Consider the following 18,668-nt stretch of genomic DNA (forward strand, 5'->3'; position numbering starts at 1 on the left):
GAACACAAGTACAGCAAAAACCACTAACATAAGAGAAAACACAGCAGCAAGCTGCAACAAAACCAGTCCTATGGACTGGGATGAAATTCAGAGTGTTGGGAAGTTTTAAAGCTAGGAGCTTTGAGGTTGGGGTTCAGATGCTACGTTTTGTGCACTAGATCACTAGGAAGGAGAATTGAGCTTTAAAAAGCATATTCTTTCATTCATAGTGAGTTGATTCATTCCCTAAAATGGAGAGTCAATACGCTAAATAAGATTTGGCCTTCTATCCTTACCAAGCCTTGGGTATGCATCTTACATCCTAATAATCGATTGTATGTTCAGAGCATTGAATTGAGCTTAGTGTGACCCTAGCATCCATCTTCCTTTTGATATCTAAAATCGCGTTTCATTTAGCTTTATTTAGTTATTTTCTATTTGTTTTTTTGTTTTTTTGTTTTTTGTTTTTTATTTTCTCCAATCAAATCACAAACACAAACCAAAATTCAACCCATTTCTTCACAGTTCCCCCTTAACTGTGGATTCAACGTAAATTAATGGTTTTAATTTTTTATATTATTGTTGAATTTGTGTCAAATCCCAAGTATCAAGTTTTTTTTTTTTTTTTCCGACTTCATGATGTCAATGAAATTTGAACATCATATCGTGTTTAGCTTTTGTCTTTCACCTTCTAGTGTAATATAATTTATTTATTTTTGACCTTTTACTTAATTCATCCTGATGGATAAGCAAGTTTCAACTGAAACCTGATCAACTTATTTAGTTTCCGATTGCTAATCTAAACAGTCACGCGACAAATCAAACCAGGAAAATAAGATGATGAAAAATTAGTCAGTCACATACCAATCCGTTAAGTATTCCTTTCTCTATTAAGATGAATGACAAACAAGAGGATTGTATAAAAATAAAACAAAGAATTTCAAGCCTCTTCCATCGAAAACCCTAGTACAGAGGGTGATAGATGAAGATGGGTTCTAAAGATCGGATCATTTTTCATTATCAAACGCCATAGTAGGAATCACTACTCTTGTTGACGGATTCAACCAAGGATGGGAAAATTACTGAGATGATTTAATTCAGAACAAAAAGTTGCTGCTTTCTATATACATGTCGATTTTATAAACTTGGTTCAACTGGGATAATCACAAACAGTTATTTGCAACCTATGATTTTCCTGCTCTGCCACATGTTTGATGAAAGCTCTCCTCCACCAAACTTCAAACGCCTTCTGAATGTTGGGACAGTCATCTCCCTTGTTTAGAAACCGGTCAAACCAATTAAGCATTATAGCCTGTTGTTGATGCAAAGGAAGTGTAAGAATCGTTTGGCTTAGACCCTCTTCAACAAGTTTCTTGTCAACGGATCGCGAAGCCCTCCTCATCCATCCGAAGTCCTCATAAAGAGCTTCCAGCCATGTCGAAAGCAAAGAAAATCTTGTGTCTTTGGGCACCAGCAAATGTCTACTCCCAATCGCAATGCATAGCTGAGCTGTGATTCTGCTGATTTCATGTCGGTACATGGTCGGAATCTTTGAGTGGAGGACTGCAAGCTCCTTCTGATCCGCCCATAATTTCACAAAATCTTCACCCATTTTCTTGTCTACCATAATATCAACAATCCACTGCATGTTATCAGCCTCTCTTGCTATCTCAGCCATCAATACCCCGCGATCCCGCTTTTCATCCATGCCTGTAGCTTCGGATAAGCACAGTACAAGGGAGCTCAAGCATCTATGGCAAAGATTGTAAAGGGTTTCTTTAGACACATCAAGCCTATTGCCGTCATTCGCTGCATCTTCTCTAAGCAACCTGGAAATAAGAGTCTTCATTTCTCGACGAGCTCTATCATCTTTTGCTTGAAGAACACCAGTGAGCAGTCTCGATAAGATTTCATCAGCTCTAGCAGACGTGGATGGTTCAGAGGATACTCTGAGCAAAACTTGATCACTGGCCGAGTCATGAAGCTGAAGTTCACTGAGTTGAGATTTAACTTTCTCCTCTTCCTCCTCGGACCACGGAACCGCTTCCAAATACTCCAAGCACGAGGCAATGCCCTCATCAAACATGAGAGCCGCAGAGACCTACAAAAGAACAAACAGAGGATTTTACCAATACATTCCACCATAAACAAGCTCAGTGATCAAAGAAAAGACGTTACAGTCGCATAAAGACAGAAAACAGAGCATTATCTGATCAGCTTGACATTTTCTCTTTTAAGCTACAAATCAGACTATAACATTAATACAGAAACCCATCTCAACCATGCCAATTTCTCATTACAGTAATTTTAATTCTCACAATATTTGGTGAACCAACAAGCACTCAAAAACTAAAATATACTTTCCATCCAGTAGCTTAGCTTTTAATCAACCTCAGAATTCACTAAACTGACACCCCAATTAATTGGCATGACCTCAAAATTCACTCTTTACCACTTAAATTCAAAAGTGAAAACCCACCAAGCCAAAACAACCCAAAGCTTTCCATAACCTAATGTCCTCATCTCAAGCAGCTTTTACAACCCCCCAAGACAGAATCTTTTTTTTGGGTAAACCTCACAATCAGAAACCCAGTTTCTCAAAAGTGAAAACCCAATAACCAATGTGTTCATCCAAACTTTCCCAGCAACCCAAAAGGCCAAAAACACACAGCACAAGACAAAGCAAAAGCCAAAAAAGATGCAAAAAGCAAGTACCTTTAGCAAACCCAAAACCCTGGAGACCTCCTCACCCATCAACCTCTTCTTCAAATCCTCACAGTACATCAACACCACAGTTTCCACATACACCTCCACATCATCACAGTCAGAAATCTCCACACAATGTGAAACCCCTCTATCTTTCCTAAGCTTTTCGGCGAAAAACCGGCTTTTCGAAGCCAGAACACTCTTGTGCACATCCATTGAGACTCTGAACCCGTCCTTGGCCACCACCGTGAGCCTCACATCACCAGAAACCAGCCCTCCCCAATTGGGGTTCCGAAACGGCGCCGTTTCGAGGAGCTTGTGGACTTTCTGGTGGAGATTCCGGTCCGAGTGCTTGGCATCCCGGTGCTGCTCGTCGGACATCATCTCGTAGAGGGTCTGGGACTGAGTCGGCCGAGTCAGTTGCTGAGTCGGCGCCGCGGCGGCGGGGGAGAAGGGAGGAGGAGAGGATAGGGTTTTGGAGTTGGTGGATCTTGAGGGCGAGAATGAGAGGGTTTGATCGGAAATGAAGCCCTGTTTGATCATCGCCGAGACCTCTTTGGATTTCAGTGCGTTCTCGGCCGCCATTTGGAGGTCTGAGATAGCAAGAAACCCAGTAATGGGTTTTTCTGGGTTTCTTTAGGAAAGCAGAGATTGAGAGAAAGAAGAAATGGGTTCTGTGGAGGATTGGAGAGAGTGAAGAGGGTAATCAATCAGTCAAAGAAAGAAGAAAACTTTTCAGAGAGAGAGGGTTGAGAGGGAAAATGTAAAAAGCTTATTGGGAAGTTGAAATAGTTTTAAAGAGAAAGTAGGGAATCCAATAAAATGGAGCTTTGGATTTGTAAGGTAATGATGTGAGTGATTATGAAACCCAAAAAGGGAGTTTCTTTCAAGACAAAGAAGGATTATTGGGGAGGGATATGGGACTAACACTAACCCACTAGTGCTATTTTGGGACCTAGCTGTGTAAATTATCTTTAATTATAGGGTTGTCTGTTCTTAAGCTTTTAGCCCTAATAGAAAAAGATGGACACAGGTGATCAATGGCAACCCATTAGGAAGCTCTGTGCTAAACCTTAATTTAGAGGGGTATCTCTTTGTTTCTTTTGGTGAAATGGTTGGAGATTCTCTTTGTTTAATGCAGAGACTCCAAATCCAGCTTTTAATAATACTAACTGGTAATAACAACCGGTTATGATTTCCATTTTCTACTTTTTGTTTCTGGTTTGATGGGGATTGATTAGAGGAAAGAGTGGGGGTTAGAGTGGGAGACCTAGAATTTTGGGTTATAGAAATGAGAGCTCTCAGCTGAGTTCTGCGCATTCTGTGCTGCTGACGCTCAGTGTGTCACTGTCATATGTATTAGTTATGCAATGTTGTTGGTGCCGGATGCTACTAGCCTAGCCTTAACTAGTAGCCTGCCATTGCAACAAACAAGCATGGGGCAGCTATAACGTGTCTGCAACCTTTCTTGGATCGATTATTTGTCTCTACTTTTACCTTGCTCTCTGCACATTGACCAAGCATGGAGCAGCTATAACGTGTCTGCAACCTTTCTTGGATCGATTATTTGTCTCTACCTTTACCTTGCTCTCTGCACATTAACCTGAACACCTTGCATCCAAGACAACTCGCGGAATATTTTGTTTGATGAACATTAAATTTGTTTAAGTAAAATAGATTCGAGAGAGAATGTAGAGAGAATTGTAGGGAGAATGTAATCATATTATTGAGAATAGGAGTCCTTTATATAGGGATTACATAGTACTAGTTCTAATGTTACATGGAATACTAATCCGTGTAAGATTGGGAAATCTAGAACCTTCTCTCCTAGTGCTACTCCTAGTTTGATAAGGCACACATAAAACTGATTTTCCTTCAACACTCCCCCTTGTGCCGCTCAAACTTGGTGGTGACGCTTCATCCGTTGCCTCGTTAAAAACCTTGCCAGGTAACAAAAACCCTGTGGGACAAAAATAACCCTGGTCGAAGGACAAAAAGAGCACAACACGTCCTTCACTCTTCGAGATCGAACATGTAGACATCATAACTCCCCCTGATGTCGATATCTCCCCCTGATTGCTACAATCGTGGGAGTTCGGATAACTTTCTCAATCCGATGCTCTTCACATGTTTCTCGAAGGTGGATTTTAGGTAACGACTTAGTGAATAAGTCCGCTACATTATCCTCTGATCGGATTTGATTCACTTCAATCTTTAGAAGTGATTGTTGTTGCTGATTATAGAAGAACTTAGGCGATATATGCTTGGTGTTGTCGCCTTTGATGAAACCTAACTTCATTTGCTCAATACAAGCTGCATTATCCTCATAAATGCATATAGGTTCATCTGTGGTAGACTTCAAACCACAACTTCCTTGAATATGTCTAATTACAGACCTTAGCCATATGCATTCACGAACGGCTTCATGTAGAGCAATAATCTCTACATAATTTGAGGAAGTAGCAACAAGGGTCCGTTTTGTAGACCTCCAAGATATCGCAGTGCTTCCCATGGTAAAGACATAACCAGTTTGGGAGCGACCTTTGTGAGGGTCAGAGAGGTACCCTGCATCAGCAAATCCCATCAAAACATCACTGTCGTTTTGATGGAGGGGAATAGAGTGAGGCCGGCCACCCTTGGTGGTGGGGGCGGCGTTGGCGGCAATATGGCCGGCCAAGTTATCATGTTGGACGGTGGCACCATGCCTAATGGGGTCCGATCCCATTCTTCCGTCATTCCTCTTCTCTCTGTAGGGATAAAATAGGCCCATATCAATCGTACCTCTTAGGTATCAAAAGATTGTCTTTACACCAATCCAATGGTGGCGTGTTGGCGCAGAGCTATGTCGAGCTAACAAGTTCACTGCGAATGAGATATCTGGTCTTGTGCATTGAGTTAAGTACAATAATGCGCCTATTGCACTTAAATAGGGCACTTCGGCCTCTAATGATTCTTCGTCCTCATCCTTTGGACGAAACGGATCTTTTCCGGGCTCAAGACTACGACCGATCATGGGAGTACTTACAGGCTTTGCTTTATCTTCATTAAAACGCCTTAGGATTTTCTGAGTATAGGCAGACTGATGGATCAGAATCCCATCACTACGGTGCTCGAGTTCTAAACCGAGACAAAACCGTGTTTTCCCAAGATCTTTCATCTCAAATTCGGATTTCAAGTATTTAGCAGTTTCCTTCAACTCATCTAGAGTTCCAATTAGGTTCATGTCATCGACATAAACTGCTACGATTGCAAATCCGGAACTTGTTCTCTTAATGAACACGCATGGGCATATTTCGTTGTTAATATATCCCTTCCCAATCAAGTAGTCACTTAGACGGTTATACCACATCCGTCCGGATTGTTTTAATCCATATAGTGAGCGTTTTAATCTTTTTGAAAACGCGCTCCGTGGTTTAGAGCCACTTGATTTGGGTAATTGAAGTCCATCTGGAACCTTCATATATATCTCTGAATCTAGATCCCCATAGAGATATGCTGTAACCACATCCATAAGCTGCATGTCAAGTTTTTCGGAAACTACCAAATTGACAAGGTAGCGGAACGTTATAACGTCCATTACGGGAGAATATGTCTCCTCGTAGTCGATTCCAGGGCGTTGTAAGAAACCTTGCGCCACGAGACGGGCTTTATATCTAACCACCTCGTTTTTCTCATTACGCTTTCTAACAAAGACCCATTTGTGGCCAACAGGTTTTACATCTGGGGGTGTCTGCGTTATGGGCCCAAATACCTGTCTCTTTGTTAGTGAATCCAATTCAACCTGGATAGCATCTTTCCATTTAGGCCAATCCGCTCTTCGTTGACATTCTTCGACAGAGCGAGGTTCGATATCATCATATTCTATGATTCCTTTTGCAACATGATATGCAAATGCATCATCAATTGCCATAGAATTTCTATCCATCATCTCATGTACACTAGTGTAATTTATGGAGATCTCTCTATTCTCTGGAGTTGGTTCTGACATTGGAGCGTCCCCCAATGATGTCTCTTGGACATAACCATAATCCAGAATATTCTCATGAGATGGATTATTTACATCGATGATTAATGGATTATTTTGTGCCAAACTCGCTTTTCTTTCTTGGGCGAGAATCCATCGAACCTATAGGCCTCCTGCGCTTCCTCGCCGGAGCCATGGGCCTAGCCACAACGTCACCATCACTGTGAGTGGGGACGTTGGCGCCATGCTCAGATATCCTTGAGATGGCGTCATGCCCTCTAATTTTAGGGACATCAATCCTTGCAGGCAAGTTTGCAGCAGGTATGTGTGATCTCGTCACTTTAGCGATATCAGAAAACGCATCAGGCATCGATTCTACTACGTTCTGAAGATCGAGAATTCTCCGCACTTCAATTTCTGACTGTGCGGTTTGGGGATCAAGATGAGACAGAGTGGGGACAGACCACGACAATTCCTGTCGTTCCTGTTGAACATTCATGTTCTTATCTCCCCCTAACGACGGGAAGACTGTCTCATCGAAGTGACAATCCGCAAATCTTGCTGTAAAGAGATCGCCTGTCAAGGGTTCTAAGTAGCGGACAATTGTTGGAGAATCATATCCAACGTAGACGCCTAATCGTCGTTGAGGACCCATTTTGGTGCGCTGTGGCGGCGCAATTGGCACATAAACTGCACACCCAAATATGCGTAAGTGTGAGACATTAGGCTCATACCCAGTCACCATCTGGGACGCAGAAAAGGGTTGAGTGGCAGTGGGTCTCAGACAAATAAGCACGGCTGCATGCAATATTGCATAGCCCCAAGCAGAAATAGGAAGATTGGTGCGCATTACCAATGCCCTAGCGACCATTTGTAGTCGTTTAATGGCGGCTTCTGCAAGACCATTTTGGGTGTGAACATGAGGAACTGGATGTTCAACTTCAATCCCAATGGACATGCAATAATCATCAAAAGTTTTTGATGTAAACTCTCTAGCATTGTCTACCCTTATAGACTTAATAGGATGATCAGGGTGGTGAGCCCTTAACTTAATAATTTGTGCTAGGAGTTTAGCAAATGCAGCGTTCCTAGTGGACAATAGCATGACATGTGACCAGCGTGTCGATGCATCAACCAACACCATAAAATATCTAAATGGTCCGCATGGTGGTTGAATAGGTCCACAAATATCACCTTGGATTCTTTGCAAGAATGGAATATTTTCTTTAGTGTCCTTTGCATAGGATGGTCTCGATCCTAATTTTGCTAAAGAGCAGGCTTTGCAGAACGAATGATGGGCTTTAGAAACAACCAATGAGGATTTTGGTTGAGCCATGAAGTCACAATAGACGTTAGAAGTAAATTTTGGAGACAAAGGAGCCTTGGTGGCGCAATGCCACCCTGAGGCCACAGGGGGATGGCGGCGCCGGCCAAGAATGGCCGGATTTCGGGGTGAATGGCGCCGTGAGGCGCAGGGGCTCCTTCGGTGTCCAAAAACCAAGTTTTACTTCTTTTCGTTCTGAAAAATGGATGTCCGTGTGAAGTCTTTAATATACGGATCATCATATCACGACCTGGGTGTCCCAAACGGTCATGCCAAAGCCTATATGTGTCAGAATCCCATAAATCATCTCTCATAACATGATTGGATTCAATTACTCGAATAGTGGTTGCATACAACCCACTAGATCGACACATAAGTTTCTCTAAGACTCTTTTATATCCGTAGTCATTAGAGGTGATGCAAAGGAACACTTGTCCATTCTCACAATGTGTTTCCACGTGAAAACCATTGGCTCTTATATATTTGAAGTAATAAAGTTCGAAAAATATGTCTACGACATGAGATAAAATAGATCGATACTTTATTAATAATAGCCAATGATTACATCAAAGTTTCGTGACCATAATCTAATCCAATATAAAAATCAAACTTTAGACAAATTGTAGTCACTCAATTCGTTCGGTAATTCCAATTAAATATGACCAGGGAAGTAGAGAGAGATGTCGGTGGAGCGAAGCTCTCTTAAATACCACTAATCTCAATTACTTTCCTAGACATCATACTTAATTGAGTACGCCTAGAGGAAAAGAGATAATCCAATAAGTCATTTTATTGATTAAGGCATAATTTCCATTACATAATTCTTGGAAATTAAAAGACTATGCTATATAAAAATCTGCGGCATTCTTTCTTCATCGCCAGATTTGAAGTCTTTTATGGCTCGATATCTTGATTACCATTGATCAGGTACTCCATAAAATACCATGAAGAGGATGCTCTCTTGATTGAGGTGTATTGACACAATACAAATGGTCTCTAGGACCAATGGCGTTGGAGTAGTGCAATCATGGCCAAAAGTGGCGCCATGGTGTCCAACCCTATACCCTCAACGTCATGACTCCTATGGTCATGTTAGGGTTTTCTCAATCAATTTGTTCTTTTGTGTTTTTCCACAAGCATGCATAAATAATATGATGCAGAGAGCCTCCGAACAATATTTCATAACTCTTTCAAAGTTTTAGTGAAGCATATATTATTCCATCTTGCTTCTATGTTCGGAAAGTTGTGAATGTTACTAAAACATTCACTAGGCGCAACCCAAGGGTTGTTAGCGCTATCCTCATTCATGTACTCAAACTTGAGGGCCATCTTCATGTGGCGCTTCATCAGGGTAAATGCCCTGGAATTTTCTATCTCAGTTTGTGAGTCTTGAGCGGTTCCTTTAGAACAGGGCTCTTGGATTGTAGGCAAATAAATATCCCGTGCCCGTAGAATCCAATGGAGTAAAATCGAGCTCGTTCAAGTCTTACATCCTGAAGAGGAAAGCAAGAACGTATTAGTTTCGGAGTCAATGCTGCCACGCAAACTAATATAAGATTTCTGAGCCTTAATGCTACCAAGAAATCGATTTCCAAGAATAATTGGATTAGACCGAAACAATGATGTTTGAATGGTCAAAATCGATGCTCACGAACGCTCTTAGTCCGTAGCTTACGAATGCTCTTAGTTCATTAATTCGATGCTTACGGACGCTCTTAGTCCGAAGTCTTACGAACGCTCTTAGTTTGTTAATTGCGTGAATCCCCACGATTCCGCTTTCTCAAGAATCGAACCCACGTTATAAGAAAGGTGGGATGTAGAAGAAGGGAGGTTGCAAGTCCCCGAAGAAAAGAAGGAGAAATTAAATTCTGAAAGCGGGAACTTTAATGTAAATACTTACTTGTTGAAATTCGGAACAGATTCTGTTCTGAACAGCTTGCACTTTGATTGGTGTACAGGTCTCAAAACAACTCCGATAAGGCTGAAATTCGGAGGTTAGATGGAAGAGACAGAGACGAACAACTTTGATGAAGAAAGGATTTTGATCTGAGGTTCCTAACTAGACGTTTCGGGGCTTGCAAGCAGAATGACGTGCACAGGAAAGGAGAAGGATGCAGTTGGTGTACGTTGGTGCTGCAGGGGCAGCAGACGTGCAGCGGTGCTGTAGGGGCAGCAGGGATATGTGCGCAGGGGCGCGTAGGTGAGGCTAGCGTGGGCTAGGAGCTGCGGTAATGAAGAAGATTTTTGGGTTTTTGGTTTTTGGTTTGTGGTTAAAGCTCGTGCTGATAACGTGTTTAAGTAAAATAGATTCGAGAGAGAATGTAGAGAGAATTGTAGGGAGAATGTAATCATATTATTGAGAATAGGAGTCCTTTATATAGGGATTACATAGTACTAGTTCTAATGTTACATGGAATACTAATCCGTGTAAGATTGGGAAATCTAGAACCTTCTCTCCTAGTGCTACTCCTAGTTTGATAAGGCACACATAAAACTGATTTTCCTTCAACAAAATTTTAATTATTGATTTATTATTAAGTTTATTTGAAGCATTTTTAACAAACGCTTTGTTCTAACTTTTAGGGCTAGTTTTTGAGCTGTTTCGGAACTTTTCCTATTAGTGTCATTGTGTCAAGTTACTGTTTCATTGGACTTATTCTTAGAGTGTTGCATTTTAGGTTGCTTTAGAGCTATCTAAAAATTGCTCAATCTTGTCATAACCTAGTTTTTGGATGAGCTATGTTATCTACATGGTAAATATTAATGAATTGACACCCACCTTCTTTCAAAAAAAAAAAAAAAAAACTTATTTAAATTTATTTAGAGTTGAGTCTAAGTGAGTTAGGTAAATATGAGCTGGGGCAATCATGCATATTCCCTGACCTACAGGGAAACAACCCTACCCTAGCTATTTGGCCACCGCCGTTGCCGCGAAGCTTGGGAAGGACTTGTACCTACCCTAGTTATTTGGCCACCACCGTGCGTGGGAAGGACTTGTAATGGAGAAATGAAATGATAAATTTAAGACGAGTATTGTGTATGTAAACGAATTACCAGTGAGTTAAAATCATGATAATATGCAATATGTTTAAGGAAAATATGATTTGCAGAGAGAATTGATGGGAGAATTGTAGTAGTATTATTGATAATAGGAGCCCTATATATATGGATTTACAGAGTACACAAAAGGTAATAGAATCCGAACATAATTAGAAAATCTAGAACCTTCTCCTATTACAACTCTAAGACTAAACCCTAGTTTGAAGAGGCACACATGATGTCGACTTCTTTCAACACAATACTAATTATTTTCACATGGGTGGACCAAACATTATTGAAGAACCTTTGTAACATTGCCTTGTGCAAAGGATGACCCTTGTATTTAGGCAAAGTCACTAATGGGATGTGCCTAACCACCCAATAAATGCAAGTAACTAACTGTACAAAGAGTCTTCTGTGAACCAAGGTCCACCTGCACCAAGCCCAAATTCAGCGCGTGACTGATACACACGCGGTTTCCAATTTAACTACGATCCACCTGCATTATGGTCCATAGTAGAATTTTCGCTAACCGTACGTACTAGGTAATTATCTATTTTCGTTGGGGAAGTTTTTCTTCTAGCTCTTAACCTAAAAAGGCGGAGCCTTGGAGGTGTTTTTCCAAGAGGTACAGCACTGTCAAATCAATCAATAAACTAGAGATGAACAATTTGGTGGGAGAGTTTCTGGCCATGTTTTCAACACTAGTATAGTTACATGATCACATCACAACAACCAGAAATATTCTTGCCTTCTTGGTATTTATGATGGATTTGAGGAATGTTATGCAATGATTACTGGACTGAATAGAGAAATTAGGTCTGTCCTCTTCTGTACAATTTCACATCGGAAATCATTGTCCCTTAAGAACAATATACTCAATAGGAGAGAGGGACGTCCTTTTTATGTAAAAAAGAGGAGGACCTCCTCTCTAAAAAGTAGTTGATAATAAAATATTATGAACTGTTCAAAGTTCAAACATAGTCGATTGATTTTGAGTTGGACGTTATATGTTGCTAACTCCATCCATAACACACTATTTTTTTAGTTTTACAGTGATATCTCGCTTTCTTCCAATATTTTGCTGACGCCTGAAAGAAATGCAGTGAAAAAAGGAATGTGATGGTATGGGTAAGGCCTCATAGGCTCATAGCTCTAAGTGAAGCATGACAAACAAGATCTGATCTTTCTGGTGCACCATATACATAGTTCTTTGAAAAATTGCATAGAAGTAAAGAAGCTGAGCCATGATGAACAAACAAGATGAATAATGGAATTCATTTACCAACAAAATTTTTTAAGATTACAAACCCTACATACATTGATTACAGAAACATTACAACTCTGCAGATTAAAACCCTCAAGCAGGGTCCATCTACAAACTGGAAACAATCTCCATCTACAAGCGAATCAATGGGACCTTAATTCTTCAACAACATGATGAGCTTTCTCCAGAGCCTATTCTTATGATTTCCGGAACGAGATGCAGTTGATCAAGTACTCAAATGTGCAGCAGAGAGTCCCTAATTTAGAAAGCAAGCAAGTATTTATAGTCCTGACAAAAACTTAATTAGTTCTTAAAAACACCAGAAGGGGAAGGAATAGTACCTTTTAGAAAATATTTGTTTGTAGATCTTGCATCTCAGGATCCACAAGCTTAGCACCCTTTTCAGCTTCAGTTGTCCCGAAGAGAGGAGCATCGAGTTGAGGAGGGTTCTGCACATTAATAAAAGCTCTTCAGTATAAGTTGAAACCCTTCAAATGCAATAGCTGGAGTACATAATTTGAAACATGAGGAAAGTGTAATCCCATTGAACTTTTCAGATTTATAGCCTTGTTTTCAATTCACATATATGATATCCTTTATACTTTATGCATAGCCAACTTGCAGGGTTTCAAGATTTACCATGCAGCGAACTAGAGCCCAGTTGATACCCCGAAAGAAAGGGTGACGCTTAATTTCGCTTGCCCCTTCCTGAGACCCCAATCTGTTTTTGGGATCACGATGCAACAACCGATACATTAACTGTTTTGCTTGGAGACTTGCCTGCATCAGGACAGAAATTTTAAGTTCATGATATTATATTGAACTCAGCACTGTAGTATAATATCATGGTAAGAAGGAAAAAGTGTTGATGTTCTTTGCATCAACTTCTGTTGAATCACACTTCATAAGATCCTAATGACTCCTCCGAAGATGTGCAACATGCAAAGATTTGTAAATACATGTTGAGATGCACATGATAATCCAGAATTAGACATGCAAAAGAATGCACATTTATATAGCTAGAGTGAAGATCTCACCGGTATACTTCCTGGAAATTTGAGATCCTTGTGAAGAATATTGGCGAACGTCTTTTGCCTTGTCTTTCCCCTAAATGGTGTATATCCATAGAGCATTTCATATATAAGAATACCTGAAAAAAAAAAAAAAAAAACAGGTTCTGTTGATTCGCAAAGAGCCAAAGATGATAGATGTCAAGTGACTAGCTTAAATGTCAGTCTCGTATATGGTTGCACTGAAGCGAATGCTATTAAATTGACCTTTACCAACGTACGTAGTATCGTGGTTTTGCCGGCGAAATATATATATCATTATTTTAAATTCACTTTAATTTGTGACAGATTTCTGTCGTCATTAAGACGCCCCCATGAAACATAAGTGGTCGTTATATATCATTATCAAATTCACTTCTGCCGACAAAAGTTCATCGACATTAAACCTTTTGCCAACAAATTTTTGTCGGCACGAGGAACTTTGCCCAATGATGTTCGCAACTTTGCCAAACGAGTGGTTTACAAAATTTTGGACCTTTTGGTGATGAATCATTCATCGGTGAAAGTGTGTTCTTTTTTCATGGTTTGTTTAAAATTCAATAATTTGATGCACATACTTGAAGAGGTAAAACGCACTAATAATTAGGAGATGAATTAATATGTTTCTTAGAGGTAGAAACAAGAAGGTAATTCAGAATTGAGTGAAATTACCAAGAGCCCACCAGTCTACTGCACTAGAATGGCCAGCTCCAGTTATGATTTCCTACAAGTGGGAAAGAAATAATTAAGCAGTCAATATAAGCAACAGATAACCAAGGAACTGTTGAGAAACTTCAAAAAAGAATGTTAACAGTGTCAAACCGGAGCGATGTACTCTTCCGTTCCAACAAAAGAATTTGATGCTCTCATTGGTTCAGCCATGAAGATTGGATTCTGTTGACCTTTGTGATGCCTTTTCTTTTCGTTTATGGTCGGAATTAAAAGCTGAAAGAACCAGATAATAACACTGTTTGTTAAAAACTACCCTAGAAGATTAAAGGGTAATTAGTTCCAAGCATCAGCTTGTTAATTTTCAAGCCAGTTACTCAGAAATACTAAAGATGGAGGAGAATGGAGTTACTGCTATGCAAACAAAACAAAGAAATATGTTGTTGCTCTCTCTATTTCGGAATTATAACAAAGAATTTTGCTTTCTAGTTTCTTTGGTGGGATACCTGTGGTTTGCAAGATGTCAAACACGATAAATCAAAATCGGTCAGGGTTACGTGCCCACTGCTCTGAAGTAAAACATTTTCAGGCTTCAAATCCCTGTAAATTATCCCTACAAGTAAAGGAAGCAGAAGCCTCTCAAAATATTAGGTCATGATGCCTCAACAAATTAAAACAATTAAATTGCTATGTGAGGAATATATAGAATTCCATTCTCACTTCATTTCCTCCATTGATTGGAAATGTTATATAATAAATAAATAAATAAATATGAATGATGCAAACAATTTACCTTGACAGTGAAGATACTCCAAGGCAACAACTACCTCTGCAACATAAAATCTACAATCGCCAACAACAAAACAGATCAATGAGTCATTTGCTACAGAATACAAATAAACAATTGAACTGCGAGGGTATTTGAACCCGCAATTGCTGCTCCAATTATCACAACAAACTTCAAGTTGTTGGTAACTCATCTGCATTACTATTACTTTTTGGGTAATTTACCTCACTGAATCTTCCTTCAGTATCTTCGTTGGTTGACTGTCCAAAAGTAGGAAGAGTTCTCCACCAGGGTAGTAATCAGTGATCAGGCAAACATGTGTTTTGGTCTGCAAAGTATTATATATACATGGTGAAGTTTGAACAAATAGATAAGTAAACGATGACACAACAATGAAAAATGATGATTCATCCGGTTATAATTAGTAAGTTATGACTTTTCACATGGGATTATTTTAGAGTTTCTGACCTGAAACGAAGCATACAATGCAGGAAGAAAAGGGTGATCCAACATGTCGAGGATTTCTCTCTCTGCACAAGCTCTGTGCACCTGCAAGAAAGGAATGAAAAGACTTCTGTAAATAGAAATGGAAGTGGCACATTCCATTCATTACTGACATTAAAATCTGACTCCTCATGATAAGGACAATAAGGTAGCAAGACATAAAATGAGTTCCCAACTTTTAAATACCTTGTTCCTATTGAGCATGATACTCTTATCCATAGCCTTCATGGCGTAGTACTGATCAGTTCCACACAATTGGACCAAATGCACACTGACATTGAATATTTCCAAAAGATAGTTCAAGTAAGTAGAATCTAAGTTAAGATTCCTCAATTTCCATAGACTACTTCAAACCTGAGGTATAAAACTGTTTAACATACTAACCTGCCAGTATCACCAGATCCCAAGGGCTTTATAGGCTTAAAATGTTTCAATCCTATCTGTTCTCCACTGTCTAGAATCTGCAATATCAAGAGTTACTTCGATCAGCAATCTATCATGATATAGTTTTAAGAAAAACAACAGAACAAATCCCTAATACTTGAAGATAGAAAAGAAAAATTTTAGAGATGAGTCTATATCATGTTTCCAGGAAACCAGTAATAGACACTGAACAAAACCAATCTTTTCCCATGGCAGTTTATAAAAATTTTGTTAGACAATACCATACATATATAATTGAACAATTAATACCTTTTGAATAGCTCTCCAAGGGGGGCTGTCCCTTCTATGAGGCTTTGGATGAACGATCTTTGAATGATTCATCCATAAATCTTCTGGTTTCTGCAGTTGGAGAAAACTTCTGTCAAATTTTTAAACCTTTAGATTTTACAAACGGTGGATTTAGAAAGTGGCATTACCATATTGGCATCTGGAAGTTCTCTTGCTGCCTCATCAACATTAACTGCAGTCTCTTTGACCTGCGTAACGAACCAACCAAACAATTTAAGGAAAAGAACATTCAATATTTATGATCACAATCATCTGAAAAGTGCACAATGTATCTTCCATACCAGTTTTTCACTCTCTTTTGCTGTAACTTCAGGAATAGAGTTATGCAGAGGCTCAATGTGCTGACTGCCATCAAGTTGTACTCCAATAAAATACTGTACTTCTCCCTGTTTACATAAACAAGTGGAATGGCAAATCAGTTCCATATTCTTTTCTATTCTGGTAATTGTCTAATTTGAAATTTTATTATACCCTTTTAAAATAAGCTTGCATTCAACAGTAACATTGATTTTGTAATGTAATAAAGAATGTGTGAGGGGATATATTACCTTTTGATCACGCATAGGCTGCAGATGAAAGACATTCCAGAACTTTTTGCCTGGATTGAGTACAAAGAGACTTTAGCTAAGTACACAATCACTAGCTTTATGGACTTAACCTTTACAGGAGAAACATACCGCTTTTCGTGTAATTGATGAGTTGTACAGTCACGTCAGTCTGGTTGTCAATTGCCTCTCTTATTTTTTTCACAGTTGCTGGATCAGTCTCAGATCCTTGAAGGAATCTACAAAATCCAAACAAACAAGAGTTTAGCATTTCATTAAGGTTTGAACGCATCAATGAGCACTATTACACTAACTAGTAACTACTTCTTGATGCAATGAACCAATTTTAGATGTTGGAGTTTCAAATTACTATCAAATTGATCTTAGTACCATTTTCAATTACTTATAGTTTATAGTGAAGCAAACCTGCAATTTCTTCCCAATATTTCTTCGCGGCTGTACTCCGTTAGCTCTAAGAAGCTGTCGGATGCAAATATCTGAAATACATACATTCAAAGACATCACATTCTTGTTACATTCTGCATTCTCATCTAGATTGCAAAATTGAAATGAAATTGGAAGAATGAACTAAACAGTTCCGAGTGGAAATCTTACAATGGGATTATCAGGCAGCCTTGGATCAGTAATGACAAAGTTTTTCTCTATACGTTCCAGCGTCGTAGCAAGATCTATACCCTTCCTCATTTCCTTCTTCCTCGCTTTATCTTCAAGACTCATAGGTCTCTCATCATTGTCACTGTCATCACGGACATCCTCAGAATCACCAAAGTTGTCAAATGTATCATCATCGGGTTGGCTTTGAGTTTGACTTTTCCGAATAACCCTGAAGTATAACACACAGTTGTTAAGCTACATATATGCATGATCGATCATTTAATTTTCAGCAGTTATTTATAAGAAGAAGCGAAACTATACCCCATGAAAGAGCGCCGTCTAGATTTTTTCTGTTTCTTTTCAGGAACCTCATTGATACACTGCATTGAGATTTTAGCATCCCCAAGTGAGTTACGTCTAGGTGGTGCCACATTCTCTGAGTTTCTCCGAGGCAAACTCTCGGAGTTTCTCCTCGCAAGAGCTTCTATTACCTCCTCTCCCCTACCGCCACCTCCGGACTTTCTAAAGGGACGATTTATCGATTCACTAAGTGACCTCGGTCTCCTCACTGCCTGCACAAGCTCAGTTACTGAATGTGTAGCCATCTCTTTCTGACGAGCTGCAACAAAGAACACTTTTCTGTTAGCTCAAATATATATAGCTTTAATGGAACTTGTTCTTTCCTTTCTAAGTGTCACACCGTAGATGCAAAGAAAAAAAGATCACGAAATTGAACTATCAACCTAAGCAATTAACAATATCAAAGTTGTGACAATACTATTTATGCTGATCTATATAATTAAATCGATCCTCAATTCTTAATTTTAAAGAGGTTCGCTTACAATATACTCAATACATAAAATAGATTAGCTCAATATTAAAATAAACTAAATCTATGTGTTGGTAGACAAATTCGATACAAATTTAGTTTGTTCTATGTATGGAAATAGACAACAGTAGAAAATTGATCTACTACTATAAATTTAGTCTACACTTGATATATTAATACATTAATGTGCCGTGATTTATATGTCCAGCATATAATAAGCTACGTGGCGTATAGTAAATGCCATACCATCATATCGAATGAGGGATTCAGGCAATCCATTGGGGCGCAGCATCTTATCCTTGGACCCCTCAGTGTGCTTGCTCACCTCCACTTGCATTCTGCCACGTCAGCAACACAAATATCATTGAGATTTTATAAGAATCCAAAATTGACCCCAATCAGTTAACTATAATTGCGAAAAATATTCCCCTATCCAGATTTAATTTCCAACACTGTTACTGTTGTAAGTTGTAACGCTTCCCCCTAATGTTTCTCTGTCAGGTCCATCACCGCCACCCCTGGAACCTCCGAATTCCAATCACAATCCAATTCCAACCAAGCCCCATTGGACAGTTGGCCAGCCCCCGTCCCCATTGAATTAGGGAAAAGTGAGATGAACAATTATTAGAGCTCTCTTTTTCTTTTGGTCTGGGGTATTA

At 39.4% G+C, this 18,668-nt stretch overlaps 2 protein-coding genes across 2 annotated transcripts; both read right to left on the minus strand.

Annotated features, from left to right (window-relative positions):
• Positions 1 to 846: 846 nt before the first annotated feature.
• On the minus strand, positions 847 to 3,601 carry LOC133733748 (BTB/POZ domain-containing protein At5g60050). Its single transcript, XM_062161386.1, has 2 exons — positions 2,695 to 3,601; positions 847 to 2,080 (listed from the first exon to the last, which is right to left on the minus strand). The coding sequence occupies exons 1-2, from the start codon at positions 3,268 to 3,270 to the stop codon at positions 1,130 to 1,132; spliced, it is 1,527 nt and encodes a 508-aa protein (XP_062017370.1). The 5' UTR covers positions 3,271 to 3,601; the 3' UTR covers positions 847 to 1,129.
• Positions 3,602 to 12,263: 8,662 nt separating this feature from the next.
• Positions 12,264 to 18,415, minus strand: LOC133731905 (phototropin-1). Its single transcript, XM_062159351.1, has 21 exons — positions 18,256 to 18,415; positions 17,502 to 17,799; positions 17,181 to 17,409; positions 16,992 to 17,062; positions 16,698 to 16,804; positions 16,569 to 16,618; positions 16,302 to 16,406; positions 16,149 to 16,208; positions 15,982 to 16,071; positions 15,673 to 15,749; positions 15,475 to 15,559; positions 15,253 to 15,333; positions 15,009 to 15,112; positions 14,791 to 14,840; positions 14,504 to 14,610; positions 14,151 to 14,273; positions 14,001 to 14,052; positions 13,317 to 13,429; positions 12,919 to 13,059; positions 12,621 to 12,728; positions 12,264 to 12,535 (listed from the first exon to the last, which is right to left on the minus strand). Exons 1-20 carry the CDS (start codon positions 18,344 to 18,346, stop codon positions 12,624 to 12,626), a joined length of 2,139 nt encoding a protein of 712 aa, XP_062015335.1. The 5' UTR covers positions 18,347 to 18,415; the 3' UTR covers positions 12,264 to 12,535; positions 12,621 to 12,623.
• Positions 18,416 to 18,668: the final 253 nt, after the last annotated feature.

Source organism: Rosa rugosa, chromosome 2, assembly GCF_958449725.1.
Source record: "Rosa rugosa chromosome 2, drRosRugo1.1, whole genome shotgun sequence".
In the NCBI taxonomy this organism is placed as follows: domain Eukaryota; kingdom Viridiplantae; phylum Streptophyta; class Magnoliopsida; order Rosales; family Rosaceae; genus Rosa; species Rosa rugosa.

Excerpts from the sequence above, each read along its gene's own strand:
- LOC133733748 (XM_062161386.1), bottom strand. The coding sequence starts at position 3,270 with ATGGCGGCCGAGAACGCACTGAAATCCAAAGAGGTCTCGGCGATGATC. Across the intron at positions 2,081-2,694 it reads GGGTTTTGGGTTTGCTAAAG|GTCTCTGCGGCTCTCATGTT; the intron begins GTACTTGCTTTT and ends GTTCTTTTGTAG.
- LOC133731905 (XM_062159351.1), bottom strand. The coding sequence starts at position 18,346 with ATGCAAGTGGAGGTGAGCAAGCACACTGAGGGGTCCAAGGATAAGATG. Across the intron at positions 17,063-17,180 it reads GGCTGCCTGATAATCCCATT|ATATTTGCATCCGACAGCTT; the intron begins GTAAGATTTCCA and ends TATGTATTTCAG. Across the intron at positions 16,619-16,697 it reads CATCAATTACACGAAAAGCG|GCAAAAAGTTCTGGAATGTC; the intron begins GTATGTTTCTCC and ends TACTCAATCCAG.